Here is a 19,116-nt window from a genome sequence, read left to right on the forward strand (position 1 = left end):
CATAGTGTGTGTTTTGGATGATTCAAAAGTGAATCTGCCCCCATTATATGAAAATCCGTTGCCAGTCGGACCCCCCCCTAAAGAGTTTTGATGACTCTGAAAGTTCTCCAAACCCTTCCTTATTAGGATGACGGTGAGTAGATGATTGGTGAATTATTGATTTTGGGTGAAGTATCCCTTTAAGTTTGATTGACACTCAGTTTTTTTTGATGTGGGTAATATTAAGGTGGAAACACCGTTTGTTACCGTGTGTGACGCTCTATATGTCAGGATGAGTCATGGATGTGACTTTTGTTCTGTGTGTTAACATCAGAAAAGGCCATTAATACACACACACACACACACACACACACAATGCTGATGTGTTGGGAGATTCCCTGTGTGTGTTTTTTAGTCACACACCTGCTGCCGAGCGACCGTAGGTGTTAGTTTTGCTCTGAGTGTGACACCCTGTGTGTGTGTCAGTCATCGCTCAGCAGCTTAAACTCTTTAACCTCCATCAACATCAACACACACGCATGCACACACACATGCACACACACACACACACACACACACACACACAGAAACCGCTGATGAGAAAAAGGAAGTCAATGGGGGGGGTTCTGAGAATCGCCGCAGACCATGTGACTTGCTGGAAATCGAACCAAAGTGACGCTCATTTGCATACTGCTTAAGGAAGTGTGTGTGTGTGTGTGTGTGTGTGTGTTTTGACATTTTGGCTGTGCATACCTGACTTTGTGTGTGTGTGTGTTTAGAGGTGTGAATGGACTTTGGAGATCAGGATCCGATTCTAAATAAAAGTGTGACTGTGTAAACCCACTTCACTGAATCTTTGCATCAAAACGAAACTGACAGTTAAAGGAACAGTTACACATGTTAAGACCAGTTCAACATCGATGGAACAGCAAGACGATAAAATGAAAAATTTCTTCTTTGCATCAGTTTCATGTATTTTATTCCCCAAAAGATAAATTAAATTATTTAATCTGAACAAATGAGTAGCCTAGATAAGTGTTTTTATGGTGAACGGTAGCAGTAGAAGTTTTTCACACTGAAAACCATTGTAGTGTCATGCAAAAGTTTGGGCACCCCTGGTTGAAGTTTCTGTTGTGAACATGTGAACAATTCATCAAGTGGAAGATGAAATGATCTCCAAAAGGCATAAATTACCTTTACATTTTAAACTATATCATTTTTTTCTCTTTAAAGTTTTTAAAATAACCGCAGCAAAGGTTTGTCCACCCTGCATAGTTAATACCTAGTAGCCCCCCCCCCCCACTTTGTAAACTATCACAGTGTGTAAATAGTAAATATCTTGTCTGATACCTTGGTCAAAGTTCTCTGAGAGCTCCAGTCTCCTGGGTTTCCCATTCTTTTGCAGCTGCTGCTTTGTTTCCCTTTTTCACTCTAAAATTGTAAAAGGTTAACATTTCATTTCATTTCGATGTATTCCATTCATGGTTTACATACTTCACACGGTTGCACATGTTTACTTGATGTACACATAATCACCATAAATGAAAAGGATATTATATAGGGTAAATAATACACTGATATTGCTCAAAATATTGCAAAAGAGTGTTTCATGTTTAACATTTCTGTCTTTTGGAGATAATTTAATCTTCCACTTGCTTTAACTGTTCACATTAACTGACATTTTGACCAGGGGTGCCCAAACTTCAGCATGCCACTGTAAAAGCATGATTGATACACTTATAGCCAAAGGCATTCTGAAAATAATTGGATATGGAGCCATCTTGAATTATCAATATGGCGGCCATGGCAGCCATTCTTCAAAAATTTTCTAATTGAACGCTGGTTTGGCCGGGATATTGCCACAACCTTTACGAGTCTTGAAATTCTACTTTGAGATAATCCATATCTGACACAGCTGAAAAATGGTGGCCATCTTGAATTTTCAATGAATGGGGGGGGGGGGGTATGTAAGAGGAAATTCACAATGGTATAGTAAATGGATTTAACCAAGCATTTCCTCAATATCAAATTATGTCATCAAATAAGAAAACGATGGCCATTTTTGAAAAATGGCTGCCATATTGAAAATTCAAGATGGCTCTAGGGATGTCACGATTATAGATTTTCTTTGTACGATTATTGTCAGAGAAATAATCACGGTATTACGATTATCACGATTATTATGCATTAATTAATTTCACAACACTATTAATGTGTAAAATCAAATATAGTTAAAGTATACATAACTAATTATAAGATATTTTAAATATCTATTAAAATATGACCAATTATTAATCCGCCAGTTGAAGTGTTTGAAATATTCAAGTCATTAATTGTCATCAAAACCAAATGTTTTAAGTTAATTTTAATCTTTTTTTTTTAATTACAAATTACACTCTAGCATTTAAATTCCTACCAATTCAATGTTACGTTAGGTAAATGGACCAGTATCTGTGCATTTACCTTTACTTTGGCACACATCTGTCAACACGGTTCATACATAATCTTTTTTTGGAAAGTGACGGTATTTAGGAATTTTTGCGATTAATTAATTGTGCCGTTTAATACCACGATTAATTGTGAAAACAAGTAATCGTGACATCCCTAGATGGCTCCATATCCAATTATTTTCAGAATGCATTTGGCTGAAGGTGTACCAAACTTCATAATTTCATCACAAAATGCACAATTCCGTTTTTATTTTGGAGCTAAGCTTCTCCACTATCAGACTTCTTTGTTTCTTTGTGTGTTTTAGTTCGAGCTGCAGTTTGTCAGTGCAGAAATCTTATCCAACGTCTAACCCAAACTCTTTGTGTGTCTCCCTCAGCTGATCAGGTGTATGGAGATCAAGACATGCATGAAGTGGTCAGGAAACACTGTATGGATTACCTGGTGAGCCATTGACTTTGACCTCACTCTTTATCCTAGTCTTAGTCAGCATCCATGTTCACAAAGGTGTTTCGCCTCCTTTAGATGAAGAACGCAGACTATTTCTCCAACTACGTGACAGAGGACTTCACCACATACATCAACAGAAAGAGGAAAAACAATTGCCACGGCAACCACATCGAGATGCAGGCCATGGCTGAGATGTACAACAGACCGGTGGAGGTGTATCAGTACAGCACAGGTGAGTCCAGATGTCTGGTTAAACACCCGTGTGTGTGTGTGTGCTGTTGTTACCGTCGGCCTATCACACCTGACCCTTGTTCCTCTGCTGCAGAGCCAATCAACACGTTCCATGGCATCCACCAGAACAACGACGAGCCAATCAGAGTGAGCTACCACCGCAACATCCACTATAACTCGGTCGTGAACCCCAACAAGGCTACGATCGGCGTTGGACTGGGTCTGCCTGCCTTCAAACCAGGGGTACCAGAACCTGACTTACTTAAAAACATAGACCAAGAAGCTGAGGGAGAGGGGGTGGGGGGTGCAGGTCAGCTCAGAGATATAGAGTTAGAAAATCCCTGTTTGATGTGTTGATATTTAAAGGGATAGTAGCATATTTTTAAAGTGGGGTTGTATGATCTACAAATAGCCCCTAAGTACTTTAATTGCAGTAGAAGACTCTCTGTACTCCTCCCATTAGCAACACCAGCCCATAGTCCTGCCCAGAGATTTACAACATACATTGTTGTGAACAGACCCAAAGAAACGGCTTATTTTCGTGGCCTAAAAGAGGTTTTACCTGAAAAAAAATACACAGTTCCATTGTTTGCTATAATATAATTTTTCCAGCCCTTCAAAGTGCAGGAAAAACGCAGTTTTTATTTGGACCTAACCAACTCGCGTATCCCTCCACCCAGGGTTAGCGCCCGCCGATCAACAGTTGGTTAGGTCCAAATAAAAACTGTGTTTTTCCTGCACTTTGAGGGGCTGGAAAAAATTATATTATAGGGAACAACGGAACTGTGTATTTTTTTTTCAGGTAAAACCTCTTTTAGGCCATGAAATTAGGCCGTTTCTTTGGGTCTGTTCACAACAATGTATGTTGTAAATCTCTGGGCAGGGCTATGGGCTGGCGTTGCTAACGGGAGGAGTGCAGAGAGTCTTCTACTGCAATTAAAGTACTTAGGGGCTATTTGTAGATCATACAACCCCACTTTAAAAAAATGCTACTATCCCTTTAACCCTTGGTAGGCAGGAACAGTGTGTGTGTCAGTCTGGTTTGTTAACTGAGGATTTCCTTCCTTCCCCTCTCTCCTTTAGTACGCAGAGCAGTCTCTGATGAAATCAGCCATCAAGACGTCGGAGGAGTCGTGGATCGAGCAGCAGATGTTGGAGGACAAGAAGAGGGCGACGGACTGGGAGGCCACCAACGAGGCCATCGAGGAGCAGGTGGCCCGGGAGTCCTACCTGCAGTGGCTGCAGGACCAGGAGAAACAGGCCAGACAGGTACACAGGGTGGGCTGCTGAAGTGTAAGGTTCAGGGGAAAAAAGTCTTTTGAGTTTGTGTTGTTGTCAGTCACAAACCTTTTTACAAACCTCAGGAGCTGATCCACTGGAGTTTGCTATTTGGGGCATTTTATGCCTTCATTTGATAGGACAGTGTAGAGAAAGCAGGAAGAGAGACTGGGAGAGCAACGTGCAGTAAACATTAAAGGGGAATTGCCGTTTTTTTACAATCTGAACCTCATTTCTAGCATAAAATACGATCATTTACTGACCCAGATAACTTTGGTGTCATTACAAGTCGTTCCAACGAAATTAGATCCAGCTGAGAGCCGCGTATATCTGTATAATGGAGTCTACAGGGCAGCAGAATGCAGCCTCTAAATAACACATTATCTGCAGAGAAACTCATTCATTTCACCAATATTTAGTTCTGATAGGCTAGTGCTATTCCCCTCTGAGTCCGGGGTTAGCTGTTATCAACATCCGGGGTCTGTAGGTTGACCCTACTGACCTCTGACCTGGATGATGTCATCTCTGAGCGCTGCGCGGCTCATTCTGATAATAATCATTCCACTTGGGCATTCTGGTTTTTAAGCGCAACTAGCCAGATCTTTAGTGAGTCCAGGTTGAGGAGAGGAAGCCTGTGGAAGCTGAACTTCATCCAGCTGCTCATTTTGTTCTGACAAGTCGGAAACACACAGAAACGAACCATAGTATTAGCAGTAGCAACAAGCCGCGCCGCATGGCGCTCAGAGAGAAAATTGGTGTTTAAGAAAAACATTGATTTTCAAGTATTTTTTCTCTCAAATGATTGACTTTAAACTTGAAAATTCAGAGCTTTAAACTCTGGAATATCCTGCCCCTCTCATCCAGCTCATTTTTTAAACATTCATTGGCCCGAATGTGCGTCGCCGCTGCTCTCAGATGCCAGAGCTTGAGTTACAGTCATCACTAGTGTTATCAGGAGTTGCTCCACTCAGTGAACTGTTGCACAAAAGACCTTAGTGACCAAACTGAGGAACAAAACTAAAGGTGCCTCTCCCTCTGCCTTAAAGGGATAGTTCACCCAAAATTCTAATTTCACTCATTATCTACTCACCCTCATGTCGACTAAGAGCTGGGAGAATTTTCAGAGTCCTCTGTGCCTTCTCTGAGTTACAGGGGGCTCCGCGCAGCAGTATTTGTCCATATATGGTTGTGAACGGAGTTCACTTTTCTTCATTCAAAAAGACACACCAAAAAACATCCAAATACCTCCATGCTGCTTGTCTGTAATGTCCCTCTTGTATTGAAGCCCCGACATGAGAAATTGTTCCGCCGGTCAGTGCACTGACACAGGAAGAGCAGTGAACTGAGACACTGGGAGCTTCCGCTACAAACAAGCTTAAAATATAGACTTATTTAATTTTTTTCGAACAATTTCTCATGTTGGGGCTTCAATACAAGAGGGACATTACAGACGAGCAGTATGGAGGTATTTGGATGTTTTTTGGTGTGTCTTTTTGGACGAAGAAAAGTGAGCCCCATTCACAACCATTATATGAACAAATACTGCTGCACGGACCCCCCCGTAACTCAGAGAAGGCACCGAGGACTCTGAAAATTCTCCCAGCCCTTAGTCGACATGAGGGTGAGTAGATAATGAGTGAAATTTGAATTTTGGGTGAACTATCCTTGTAATGGCAGCACAGTGATTTTGTGATGATAAATGAGGAAAACGAAGAGTGGGTGAACCCTTAACGAGGATAGGATTAACAAGGACTTAATTCTGACAATTACCATGGTAACAGAGGAATTTTACCATTGTAAAAACTTAAACCACTATAAAGTACTCAGCTTTTTCCTAGAAACCCTTGTAAGAGAAACACCCTGAAGGAAGTTCCCTGTAGGCCTTCTGCAGTAGGCTTTGAAGCTGCAGTTCCCATCAGGTTGTTGTTTTAAGTCTCCGCCCCCTCTGTGACCCACAACCACCCACACTGTCAAAATGGTACATTAAAGGAACAGTTCACTCAAAATTGAAGTTTCAGAGTCCTCCGTGGCTTCTCTGAGTTACAGGGGGTCTCGGTGTAGCAGTGCATGTCCATATAACGGTTGCAAATGGATACCAACTGTCTTCGTAACAAAAAGACACACCAAAAAACATCCAAATACCTCCATGCTGCTCGTATGTAATGTCCGTCTTGTATTGAAGCCCCAAAATGCAAAATTGTCCCGAAAAAAAAAAAAAAAGTCTATTTTTCAAACTTGTTTGTAGCAGAAGCTCCTCTTCCCAGTTCGTCCAAATTTGATGAACCGGGAAGAGGAGCTTCGAGAAGCCTCCGCTACAAACAAGCTTGAAATATAGACTTATTTAATTTTTTTGGAGACAATGGGCTTTATGCACAGCTCCACTACTTCCTGAATTAAGCCAGCTCGTTTATTTCCTGTCTTACATTATTGGACCAACTGATTAATCCAGGTGTGCCTGACCATTGTTGTGAGGTCAGTTTGTCTCAAAGGGCTTCACATGGCATCACAACAACATCCTCTGTCCTTAGACCCTCACATCCACTGAGGAAAAACTCTATATTCCTGTCATGGTTTTAAACATTGTTGTTCAAGACACACCGATCTAGAACCTCTTTGTATTTTTTAGTACATTTTTTTGTTGACTGTATGTAATGTCCGTCTTGTATTGAAGCCCTGAAATGCGAAATTGTTCCGAAAAAAATTAAATAACTCTATATTTCAAGCTTGTTTGTAAAGGAAGCTCCTCTTCCTAGTCCGTCCAAATCTCGCGCGATTTGCGGCTTCAATACAAGACGGACATTACATACGAGCAGCATGGAGGTATTTGGATGTTTTTTGGTGTGTCTTTTTGTTACGAAGACAGTTGGTATCCATTTGCAACCGTTATATGGACATGCACTGCTACACCAAGACCCCCCGTGAATTTTGGGTGAACTATTCTTTTAATTGAACTTCCCCCCCCCACCCCAGCCCCGTAAGGCCAGCGCCACCTGCAGCTCGGCGACAGCGGCGGCCTCCAGCGGCCTCGACGATTGGAGCGCCCGGTCGCCACGGCAACGGGACTCAGATCCCTCCCACTCCCACTCGGATCTCACGACCGCCCCGTCGACCAACAACAAGCCCCCCTCCCCCGCCGGAGCTGCCCTCATCCTGAGCAAACCCCCCTCTCCCTGCGCACCAGGTAATACACACCTGTAAACACACACATTACCTCACTGCCTGTGTGTCTCATGAAGCATTCAGTTCCTTACGTGTGTGTGTGTGTGTGTGTGTGTAGGTCCCAGTAATCAGAGTCGTCATCATTTGGAGTACAGAGCCATCATGCAAGAGATGTCGCCTACAGCATTTGGTAAGAAGCATACACACATTTGTTGTTTGGCTCTAGAAATTAATTGTACTTGCTGCAAACCTCAGCCTGTGTTAACAGGAAGCCGAGCGAAGCAGGGCGTGGTCTGTGTGTGTGTGTGTGTGTGTGTGTGTGTCGGTGTGTGTGAGGTTATCTAGGGTGAGAAAACGCTCTCTCAGTTTCAGTGTTGTTTTCTAACAATATGAGTTTTATCAGCTGTTTACAGCTCAGCTCTGAACACTGAGCTATGCTTCTATCAGAGGACAGAACAGTGCTGACCTGTTTCTGTCTCTTTCATCTTCGCTGCTCAATAATTTTCTATTTTTCTCGGGGCATAATCAAGAGCGGTTGCCCAGAACTGCTGCAGCTCTGAACATGCTGCATTCACCAGGGTCTGGACTTCTGTCTCAGCTGCAGTCCAGACAAAAAAAACAACAACACTTAATCCACAGCGTCTGCACGTCTCTGTGACAGTGTGCTGCGCGTTGCTGTCAGGAGACATCCTGCACCTCTACACTCAGTGGGGTTGCTGTGGCGGGGGATTTAGCTGCAGGTCTCAGTCAGAACCATCAGACCTGCAGCAAACATAGGAGATGAGATCAGCAGCTCACAATGACCTCTAAAGGATCACTGCAACAACTTCGCTATTATTTTGCATCACAATTCATCTGTTTTTCCTGTTTTGTTTTGTTTTTTTCATTATTAAAGGGATAGTTCAACATTTTGGCAAATTGGCCTATTGCCATAATCCCCATGGTTTTAGGAGGTAGGTTCAGTACCTTTAATTGTCGGTGCAAGCTGTTTTTAGATCAGCGGGGCAGAGACGCAAGCTCTGCATGGTGCGTGGAATTTTCACCTTTCCCTCATCAAACTCATCAAATACACAATCCAACAACTCCAAAACGCTCTGGTGGACAAGTTGTGACCTGCACATTCACCACGCTATGAAAATAATAATGGAACGTTACCAGACAGAGTTGTTTTCGAGGTAAATACGTAGCCGGAACTACATTCCAGACACGGCTCCTTCGCAGAGTGACTTCGAAAGAGCAAGTAGTTCTGAGTATTTACTTGTGTGTTTTGGAGTTGTTGGATTGTGTATTTAGTTTGTGGAAATACCATGCAGCTCATGTCTCTGCCCCGCTGATCTAAAAACAGCTTGCACTGATAATTAAAGGTAATGAACCTACTGCTATGACTTTAGGGATTATGGCAATGGGCCAATTTGCCAAAATGTTGAACTATCCCTTTAATTCAATCTATAAAATGTATGTAAATAAGGTTTAAAATATGTCCATGAGATGCTGAACACAGTGTTTGTTAGCAACCAGTCAGCTGCTCCTTGCAAAAATACACATAGTGAGGAGTGCTGATCCAGCCAACCAGAACTCTGTAACAGTCCCTCCAGTCACAGATGTGAAATTTTATGTCTGATACTTGAAACTTGTCACAACTGGCTCAGTGTGTTTCCTGGTTCAGCTACTTCAAAGCAGGTGATGAGCTCTCCGGAGGAAAGGGCAGGATGTGGCATACAACCACCACGGTGTGTCACCCAGTGTGTGTGTGTGTTCCAGGTCTGACAGACTGGGAGGACGATGAGATCCTGGCGTCGGTGCTGGCCGTCTCTCAACAGGAGTACCTGGACAGCATCAAACACCAGAGTGCAGCCATGCACCGAGAGAGAGAGCCGTCACCTGACAGCAGCTGATAGCCGGCCGACAAACAACACACACACACAGACACAGACACACACAACCATGACCTTTGACCCCCCCTCTCCCTCCACCATCCTGATCCCTCCACCCCCTCACCTCAGACCTACAGAAGGAGATCGACCAGGGAAAAAAAATAAAACATCAAAGAAATGCACACTTGTTCTTTTTTTTCAACTCACCTTCTCATCTCTCTCCGTTCTGTCGGCTCCTCTTCCCTCTTTCTCTCCTTCCCTGTTTCCCTCCCTTACTTCCCCTTACCCTGTCTCCCATAATGCCCTACTTCCAGCCAATAGTGATCCAGCATTACCAAACAACCCCACTTTTCATTTCCAGAGGGAGCACGGTTTTGCTGCTTATTTGGGATCAGTTCTGACATTGAAACATCACATTTGGCAGCTCATCCATTTAAATTTTTATATTTTGTTTAGTTTCCAGAATTGCACCGATGACTCTGTTTGTAGCGGGATATTAATTAGCACTGCAGCTATCAGGCCATTGGTTTCAATGAGGAATGCTAATCAGAACTGAAAAAGACGACCACTCTACAGGTACTGTGTATTGGTGTCCTGTATGCTGAGCTAGCACGGTGTAAGTCTAGCTCCTGCTAACACCGCCAACAAGCCACATCGCTGATAGCAATATTTTTGTCTCAATTTTTTACTCCTCTCGTTGCGTCCACTGGCAGCCATTTTATATGACGAATGCTAATCGGAGGTGAAAAAGACAACTCTCAGTTCTACACAATCACCTGAAGTCTTACTGCGTTTCAAGTTAGTTTCCTCTCATATAGCTAACAAACTGCATGGCTGTTAGCTTTGCTATCCATAGCATTATTTTTTCTTCTCGTAATTCCCACTGACAGCCACTCCGTGTAAGGAAAACTAAGCAAAATTCCACAACATTAATGCTGTATGCTAAGCTAGCTCCCTCTTTAGTTTAGTCACACTGCAAACTGGTTTCATTACAGTCAGCTGCTCCAAAAAGGAGTGTTTTTGCCGCTAATCAGAACTGAAAGTCACGCAAAAGCTAAACTAAAGTGTCTTTATTGGTGTCCTGTAGGCTACGATAGCATGCTTTTCAACAAGCTAGTTTCCACCTCAAGTCCTTCTGTGTTTGGTTTGTGCTAACTCTTGCTAACGTAGCCGTCAGTGGTCGTCCTGTTAATTCTGATTATTCACACAGAGTGCTGGTAACCAGACGACGAGGGAGAATTACTGGGAAACTGTTTTAGGCTACTAGTGATGGCTAAGCTAACAGTAGTGCTGCTTGCTAGCGGTGTTTGCATTCTTGACCTTATCCTTCAGCAGCCACAGTGTTACTTTATAATCGAAGCTGCCGTTAGCAAATAGTTTCCCACTGGTTCTCATTCCTCTCTTAGCTCACATTGGCAGCCATTTTGTGAGGAATGGAGGAATGAGCAATCCGTACTGAAAAAGGCGACGGGCCTCTGTAGGCTATAAGCTGTTAGCCTGCCCTTTAGCGAGCAGGCCTCCACCTCCAGTCTTGTGTTTTAAAGCAGTGCCCTATGGTTTTCAGGTTTCTAACACGGCTAATAAGCTGCTTTACAATTAGTTCAGCCCCCCAGTAGCGAAATCACTGTCACAGCTCCACTTGCAGCCATGTTGTGTGACCAACACACATTTACTTTCCATTGTTGTCTGAAAAAAATGATCAGCCAGCAGTGACTTCACAGTCTGTAACACCTCCTCCCTCTTTTCTCCCTTTTTGTCTTTCTTCTCCTCTTCCTCCACCATGACCTCCATCCTCATCATCATTGGACTTATTTAGCTGCATGTTTAATTGACCACGACCAATATCATCATAGAGAAAAAGCGACAAATAGAAAAGGAGAGAAAAAAAGAGAATTGTCATACTTATCCCCTTAATGATTGATTATTATTATTGTTGTTATTATTAATAATATAAGTTTGCTTTATTTTATTTTCTCATTTGGGATGAAAATACCTTTTTTTTCTTGGAATAAAAAGAGGAAAATGTTTCTGAAAAAAAGCTTTGGGAGATTTATTCTGCACACAAATGCCTCACTGAACCTTTCTTCCATCTTTCTCCTGTCATTTCACTCTGGGTGTCTTGCTCCTATGTAGGAGGTGAGGGGCCCCTGATCTGTTGATCATCATGTCTCGCCCTTTCTCATCCCTTTTTTTTTTTGCATTATTGTCTTTTCTCTCCTTTATATCCTCATAATTCTTTCTTCTCTTTTTTCTTGACCTCCCACTTTCTTCTTTAGTCTTCACTTCCCTCTCTTCATACATTTGATTTACACCCTTATTTTACCTTCACTCATTCACAAAACCCTCCTCTGGCTCCAGACTGAAGCAGAGGAAAAATCTGTTTTTTTATTTTATGTTTTTGCTCTTTTAGTGGATAATAAGCAGAGCAGACGGAAAATGAGAAAGAGATAAGATAGCACTGTTGTCATTAAGCTGGCAATGTCCTAAACTCTCCACCAGGACGTCCTGGTTACTCAGTTCTAATAATAAGAAAGAGACAGATAGAAGAAAGAAGAAGAAGGAAGTGAAGCCTGTGAAATCATCATAAGCTATGACCAGATCCTAATCTAAATTCCACTAATTAACAATGTATTGTAGCCTAGTGGTTGACACAAAGTGCAGCTGAAACTGTGCGTGAATCTCAACTAATGATGTGAACAGAAACTAACTGGAGTCAGTCAAACCAGTTTAGAGATTGTGGGTTAGAGACACTTCAGTCAGTCCACAGGAGGTGGAAAGGTGTCTGTCTTTGTTGCTTCTGGACCTGGACCAGGAGGTCCACATCAACTTTATTAAGGTCTCTTCCCAGATAATGTCACTTGTGTTCGTCCACCTGCTGAAAGCCCAGGAAAAGCAGGCGATTTAGCAGGGCAATGAGCCAAAACACCAGGAAATCCATCATCTGCAGGGGCCCAGGTAGAACCCAGACATGTGAAGCGGATTTCCGTGGAGGTTCTAATAGGTAGTCAGAGTTCACTTCCTGTTTCCTGCACTTCTCAGAATGTTTAACGACTGTGTTCAACAACGATAGAGGATTTTGTCATGTGTTTTTAGATATTTTATGGCAAATTAATGTAGAAAATGATTTAACTATTGAATGTCCCAGCATCTCTGTTTGCAGAGCAGGTTCATCATCATACACTCAGTGACCACTCAATTAAATCTCTCATCTCCCTGAGATATCAGTTCTATGTGTTTATCACTGAAGTCATTCTGCATTTACTGACAAACATTATTTAGAAATGTGTTATCTATATTCCTTCCTGACATTTCTGTTCATTTCCAAAAAACCTCCTGAGCAGTTTCCTAAAAGAACCATATAATTTTAATTGAATTGACACTATAGCGTGCAAAATGTGACGTAGCCTACAGGCATCTAGTAATAAATATACCAAATGACAGGTTTAAACAAATGTTCCAAGGGAATTCATGTGGAGTCAATGACAAACTTGGGAAAGCTAATCAAACTAGAATAACTAGTCTCAAAAGTTGGTTACTGTTCTTTCTAATTATGGGCTTTCAGCAGAAAACTTTTAAGAAGTTCTTGTAAAACAGGCCAAAGCGTCAAACTTCAGCTCATTTACTATTTGCGTCAGTGGTCTTTCCTCGCAATGACACGTCCATTTGACAGGAACAGAGGGCAACCTCAGTCTCATTTTATTATAAGGCGAGCTAAATTGGGCTCTATTTCTACGTACATACCCTGCAGAGTCAGATCAGGGCTGACAGAGACGGGGGGAGGAAGCGGCGCGGAGAGGAACAGGAACCGTTAAAAGAGTCCGTGGTTTGGGGGGAAATGGGGCTCCTCCTTCCCGTCACCTTCTCGCGCCGCTTTGAATTCTACGAATTCCTCACTTGCATATTCATGAGCTGAGAGCAGAAACGGCAGCTCGCCTCTACTCGCCTCTGACTGGCGGGACACTTTCAAAACATTGAGCACACGTCTCAGCGCTGATTGGATTAGATGCACTAAGGGGCGTGGCCAGACAAAGGATTATAAACAGACCAAAACAAGTGTAGAATACAGAGGGCGGTCAAGTGCGGAGTGAACAAGAACTTCATCTCGTACTTTCAACTTTTTTTAACAGGGGAGAATAGCTTTTACAGTCGTTTTCTCTGCTAAAATTGGATTTAAAAAGCGGAACAGCCGGAGGGAAACGGCGGCTTCGTTTAGGGTAAAGACGGAAAAAGGTTTAAAAACGATAAAGTGGAATTGAGCCGATGGCAGGATGGATTATGTCCGCTTCAACTAACTGAACACGTCAAGAAAATGTTGGAGAAAAGGAATGTGGAGTTTCAGCTGGAGGAGGAAGTCAGAGGGAAAAACGGTGAGAACAACAGGAGAAGTTTGAAGGCAGCACACACCGTGTTTACCACTGACTGACTGTAGGAGAGAGGAGGATATTCACTAAACCACGATTTGCACAATATAGCTTAATATCGTTCTGGCTATACCATTGTCATATTTTCGTAACTGTTTGCATTGTGACTGGATGCACAATGTCTCTTTAAAAAATGAGAAATGTCTAAAAAGAGAGAGAGAGAGAGAGAGAAACGTTACATTTTCAACTTTTCCGTCACTTTGTAAACAATCCACCGGAAACTACGGACTGTTTAAAAGTGGCAGGAAGAGGGTTTGTTTTTAATCGGATCTTATTTTATTTTCAGTTTTATCAAAGAGCCGCAGGGCGTCAACAGTAGGCTAAACAACAAACACACAGACTGTAGCCGATGCTGTGTAAATGTTTACATCACACACTCATCATCGGGCACCTTCATTTCCTTTCTGTGTGTCGTTGTTTTTAGTTTGTTAGTTTTTCATATTATTTGGAAATGGAAGTCATTAAATTAACAGCAGCCTAAAGGAAAACACAAGAGCTGTAGCTACAGTTCAGACCTGATGTTTTTTTATGCTCTCTTAAATTCTTATTTCCATTTCTGTAGCACTTAGAGATTGTTGGCTCAAGTGCTTTACAAATAAAATTCATTATTATTATTACTATTATTATTATTATGTCAGGAGACATTTCAGTAACACTGTAAATTTATGTTGAGTTTCCCTGAATTCCTGGGCTGAGGATACAAAACATTTCTTGATAGAGAGATAGAGATGAGTGGAAAACAATAGGTAACAGTCACGTGTTTTAATGTCTGTGTTCTTCCCCCCTCTTAGGGAAGGAACCGTTCTGCAGTCAGTATCACTGTGGGGCTCTGCTCGGCCGCGGGGGTTTCGGTTCAGTGTTTTCCGGCCACAGGCTCTCTGATGGACTGCAGGTCGGTCCACTAACCTTCACATACACTTTTGCTGTCCCCATTTTTGTTTTGTTTTTTATGTGTGTTTACATTTTCATCGTCTTCGTCTTATTTTACACACTAAAACACTGAAATACTGATGGCAAGGCAAGGCAAGGCAAGGCAAGGCAAGGCAAGGCAATCCACTCTGCTGCTGCATATTTAAACTAAATTGTCTCTGTGCCCTTTTTGTCCATCCAGGTTGCCATTAAACAGATTTCCAGTGACAGAGTTCAGCAGTGGGCCAGACTGGTGAGTGACACAGTCAATAATATTATCATTAGTAATGTGATATGTCAGACAAAAAGTGACATACCATGCATCCAAATTTCCCAGAGTGTAGTGTGACACCTGGTGTTGTTTGACAAACACTTCAGAACCCAGGGGTGGTCGGTTTAAGACCCTGACACTGTTTGTCCTCCCATGAACTGTTAGAGAAACAGACCTCAGATCAGCTCTGCCCCCTGCTGATCAGATCAGTGAGTTACATACATGGTCCGTTGGTTCCCACGGAAAGAGTGATGTCACGGGTTGCTAGATGACGCTGTAGGATTTTCCCTCAGTAACAAACTCATTTCTTATTCATCACAACTTGAACTGGGAGTTCCCCCCAAACCACAACAAAGTGCTGCTGGAACACACCTGCAGACCATGAGTCAGGGCAAAATCACCAGCAACGACCATACTGGAGTTTCTCTTTGAATTACTGACATGTATATATCTTGATGAGATTGTTATTTAATATAGTTTCTGTTACACAAATTAAAAAAAAAAAATCACTGGACTGTTGTTGGACACAAAACATATGAAGATGTAAACTCAAGATCTGAGAAATTATAAAAAAGATTTCTCTGACATATATTATAATGTAAATGTCTGTCAATTCACGTAGAGGTGCGTCGCAGTTCTTGTAATGACCACTAGAGGCCGGTCCCCATAAACTGCAATGTTCAAATGTCCACAGTCACTCATGTTCCTCCTTCTCCTCTCCCCTCAGCCCGGCGAGGTCGGCCCTGTTCCCATGGAGATCGCTCTGCTGCAGCGGCTGGCCGAGGTCGGGGGTCACGGTGGGGTCATCTCCATGCTGGACTGGTTCCAGGTGGAAGGCCAGGGCTTTCTGCTGGTGCTGGAGCGGCCGGCGCAGTATCAGGATCTGTTCGACTTCATCACGGAGAGAGGCGCGCTGCCCGAACACCTGGCTCTCCGGTTGGTCCCCGCTCTCCTCTGTGACTCTGATGTTGGTCTTCTGTCTCCTCTGCTCCTCCTGTCTCTAACGTCTCTGTGGTTTCTCCCTCAGGTTCTTCCGTCAGATCGTGGAGGCGCTGCAGTTTGTTCACGCTCACGGAGTCGTGCACCGAGACATCAAAGATGAGAACATCGTAGTGGACACCAGGACGCTCGAGGTGAAGATCATCGACTTTGGGTCTGGAGCGCCGCTCAAAGAGACGCTGTACAGCGAGTTTGAAGGTACACTGGCTTTTAGGATTGCTTCATTTCTCAGTCGTTTTATAAAAACTAATAAGATTTGTCAGTTACATCTGCGAGTCCTGAGGTCTGACAGCATCTCTTGTCTCCTGTGTCCTCAGGGACCCGGGTCTACAGTCCTCCTGAGTGGATCCTGTCTCAGTCCTATGAGGCCGTCTCTCTCACCACCTGGTCTCTGGGGGTCTTACTCTTCGACATGGTGTGCGGCGACATCCCGTTCGAACGCGACCAGGAGATTGTTGCTGCGACGCCGGTTTTCACCAAACGGGTCTCTAAAGGTGAGCACAGGCTCCGCCCATCTGCCCGTGTGATTGGTTTAAATGAGAGCTGCCTCGTCATCTTCTCATAACCAACAACTTCACGTCACCGTAATTTCCCTCCCTTCTCTTCCCAGAATGTCAGTCTCTGATTCGCTGGTGTCTGTCCTACCGTCCGGAGGATCGTCCGACTCTGGAGGAGATCCTGTCTCACCCCTGGATGGAGGGAGGAGAGGCGGAGGAGGAGGGAGGAGACCTGCAGGAGGAGCACAGCTCTCTGGCCGCTCACTCGCTGTAACCGCACGGACCCTGAACATACAAGACTCTGGACTCCTGAGAGTCCACATGAGGGACCTCAGCACTCAGACTGTGTAGGAACCAAAGCATCAGAATGGACTTGAAAGATCAGTGGTGTCTTCCCATTAAGCACAATTCACAGAGACAAACGGCTGCAGACGACGACACAGTGGATGTTACTGTTTTTACTTTGGGAAGCTTTTGATACAGTCTGAGTTGCATCAGAGGTGAAGTCTCTGCAGTAGGTCCTAGTTCCTGCAGGTTGTAATCTCTAAACTCTCCACAAACATGTTTAATGTAAGAGAATCAAGCATCAGACTTGAAGAGGAGTCGCTGAAACGTGAACTGAACTCTGGTTTGACCCTCCCAGGCTCCTGTTCTCTGGTTTATTTATCTCTCCTGGTGAAGGCAGCAGGTCTGGAACCTCCTGTTTGGTTATTTATTGAACTGAGTATTTATTGAGATGCGGAGCGTGTCCACGGCTCCGTCGTCTGTTCTCCAGTCAGTTCCAGCTGTAGAGGAGAACTCTGGTTCTGGTTCTCTGCTGTTTGTCAGTCCAGTAATTCACTCTGTATTTTATATCTCCTCTGTTCTTTGAGGAAAATGGAGAGAGATCAGCCTGTGTGAACATTTGCATCATCTGCACACTGAAATATTTGTTTTGACAGAGACAAGCGATGACAGCTCACATGATAGAAAATATCTGGGCTGTAACGATGTCAGTATAGATTTCTGGAAGAGAAATTGGAACAAATTCATTTTCTCCATCTTTGTTTCAAAACTAAAATATTTAACAGATAGTTTCTGTTTTTTATATCATGTGATCTTCTGTTCGTTCTCGTTCTTGAGGCCGTTTCATGGAGGAAGGCTTGGGGAGTTTTTCCCTTCTTTATCTTTGACAGGTAATCTCCTCAGACCTCGGCTGAGCACTTTCTCCATTTCCCTTATTTACAGTCGTGCACCAGAGAATCACTGCAGGTGTTGTGACTTGACTTGTTTGTCAGTCCACAGTCAGATCTCAGATCAGTTTTCAGCTCTGAGGTCGGCTGTAGTTTGTCGTTAACATCAGAATCTTAATTTAATTTTTGTTAGAGCAGATATTTATTTCCTCTGAGTTTCCTCCTGCGCCATCAGGTCTGAGGAAGTTCTTCCAGGCTCAGATAAAAACCACATGGGTCTGGTCTGTAGTGGCTCACGTCCTGTTGATGTTTGGATGTGACGTCACTGTAAATACTTGTGTATTACTCTGTGATTAATTATCAAAGTGGCTTGTTATCACTTGTTATGGTTTATTTACATTAAATAATGATAATGGATCAAAAAGAAAAAGGTCCAATGTTTGAATAAAAGAGTTTTTTTCACTCTTCATTCATGGTGTCCTGGTCCTGACTGCTGTTCTCTTATTGTTTCTGTTCATTAAAGTGACTAATCTGAAATACAGCGGGGAAAATAAGTATTGAACATGTCAACATTTTTCTCAGAAAATATATTTCTAATAGAGCTATTGACATGAAATTTTCACCAGATGTCGGCATCAACCCAAGTAATGCACACATACAAAGAAATCCGAACATTAATGTCCATAAATTAAGTTATGTGTAATAAAGTGAAATGACACAGGGAATAAGTATTGAACACATGAAGAAAAGGAGGGACATAAAGGTATGGAAAGCCAAGAAAGCAGCTGGAGTTTGTCAGTATTTAGAATGTAATCCTGTCTCCATCAGTGCAAAGTAATATCTGCTGGTTTAGTCCTGATTGATGCCTTTTAAAAAGGTTTCTCACCACCAAGGTGTCGGACAATAAGTATTGCATGATAGGTAATAGCAAAGAGCTGTCTAAGAGCTGTCTAAAGACCTACGCAACCAAAGATTTCAGACAGAAGAGACAAAACAATTATCAGAAGGGTTCCCTAACAGTCCAGGACCACTGGTGGAGAGCTTCAGACAGACCTGGAATCAGCAGGTACAGTTGTTTGAAAGAAAACTATAAGTAATGCACTCAACAGCCATGGCCTCCATGCACGCACACCATGCAAGACATGGAGGCCATGGCGGTTGAGTGCATTAGCCTACTTATTGTTTTCTTTCTTCAGAAATATATTTTCTGAGAAAAATGTTGACGTGTTCAATACTTATTTTCCCCGCTGTATTTACTTTATTGATGAAGCAATAAATCAGAATAAACATTTAAATGAAAGAAAAATGGGAAAATGATTCAAAGTAGTAGAATTAAAACATGTTGTGTTTCAGGTTTTCATAAAAACATTTCTGATCTTCTTTCTGTACCAAGTTTAACCAAGTCAAAGTAAACAGTGAGCAGCAGGT

At 42.8% G+C, this 19,116-nt stretch overlaps 2 protein-coding genes across 5 annotated transcripts in view; both read left to right on the top strand.

Moving 5' to 3' along the window:
- The window catches only part of otud5a (OTU deubiquitinase 5a), a 43,385-nt gene extending 31,928 nt beyond the window's left edge, over window positions 1-11,457 (top strand). For 2 of the 4 annotated variants that reach the window (XM_085780784.1, XM_085780785.1), the window contains exons 3-9: window positions 2,807-2,871; window positions 2,953-3,109; window positions 3,203-3,351; window positions 4,192-4,377; window positions 7,357-7,567; window positions 7,664-7,860; window positions 7,891-7,953. In XM_085780784.1, coding sequence (XP_085636910.1) covers window positions 2,807-2,871; window positions 2,953-3,109; window positions 3,203-3,351; window positions 4,192-4,377; window positions 7,357-7,567; window positions 7,664-7,860; window positions 7,891-7,938 — 1,013 coding nt within the window. In that variant the 3' untranslated portion in view covers window positions 7,939-7,953. Of the gene's footprint in view, window positions 1-2,806; window positions 2,872-2,952; window positions 3,352-4,191; window positions 4,378-7,356; window positions 7,568-7,663; window positions 7,861-7,890; window positions 7,954-9,306 lie in introns of those variants that run through there. The other 2 variants (XM_085780786.1, XM_085780783.1) reach the window with 2 other exon arrangements.
- Window positions 11,458-13,488: 2,031 nt separating this feature from the next.
- pim2 (Pim-2 proto-oncogene, serine/threonine kinase) lies at window positions 13,489-17,046 on the top strand. Its single transcript, XM_085780787.1, has 7 exons — window positions 13,489-13,786; window positions 14,632-14,732; window positions 14,952-15,002; window positions 15,748-15,956; window positions 16,048-16,217; window positions 16,337-16,513; window positions 16,630-17,046. Exons 1-7 carry the CDS (start codon window positions 13,729-13,731, stop codon window positions 16,788-16,790), a joined length of 927 nt encoding a protein of 308 aa, XP_085636913.1. The 5' UTR covers window positions 13,489-13,728; the 3' UTR covers window positions 16,791-17,046.
- Window positions 17,047-19,116: the final 2,070 nt, after the last annotated feature.

The sequence above is a fragment of the Trachurus japonicus genome, chromosome 7 (genome assembly GCF_045865225.1).
Source record: "Trachurus japonicus isolate A0001 chromosome 7, Traja_1.0".
NCBI lineage: Eukaryota > Metazoa > Chordata > Actinopteri > Carangiformes > Carangidae > Trachurus > Trachurus japonicus.

Bases quoted from the DNA above. Each gene is read 5' to 3' on its own strand.
- pim2 (XM_085780787.1), top strand. From the start codon at position 13,729: ATGTTGGAGAAAAGGAATGTGGAGTTTCAGCTGGAGGAGGAAGTCAGA. The intron at 16,218-16,336 runs GTACACTGGCTT...CTGTGTCCTCAG, and splicing joins GCTGTACAGCGAGTTTGAAG to GGACCCGGGTCTACAGTCCT. The intron at 16,514-16,629 runs GTGAGCACAGGC...TTCTCTTCCCAG, and splicing joins CACCAAACGGGTCTCTAAAG to AATGTCAGTCTCTGATTCGC.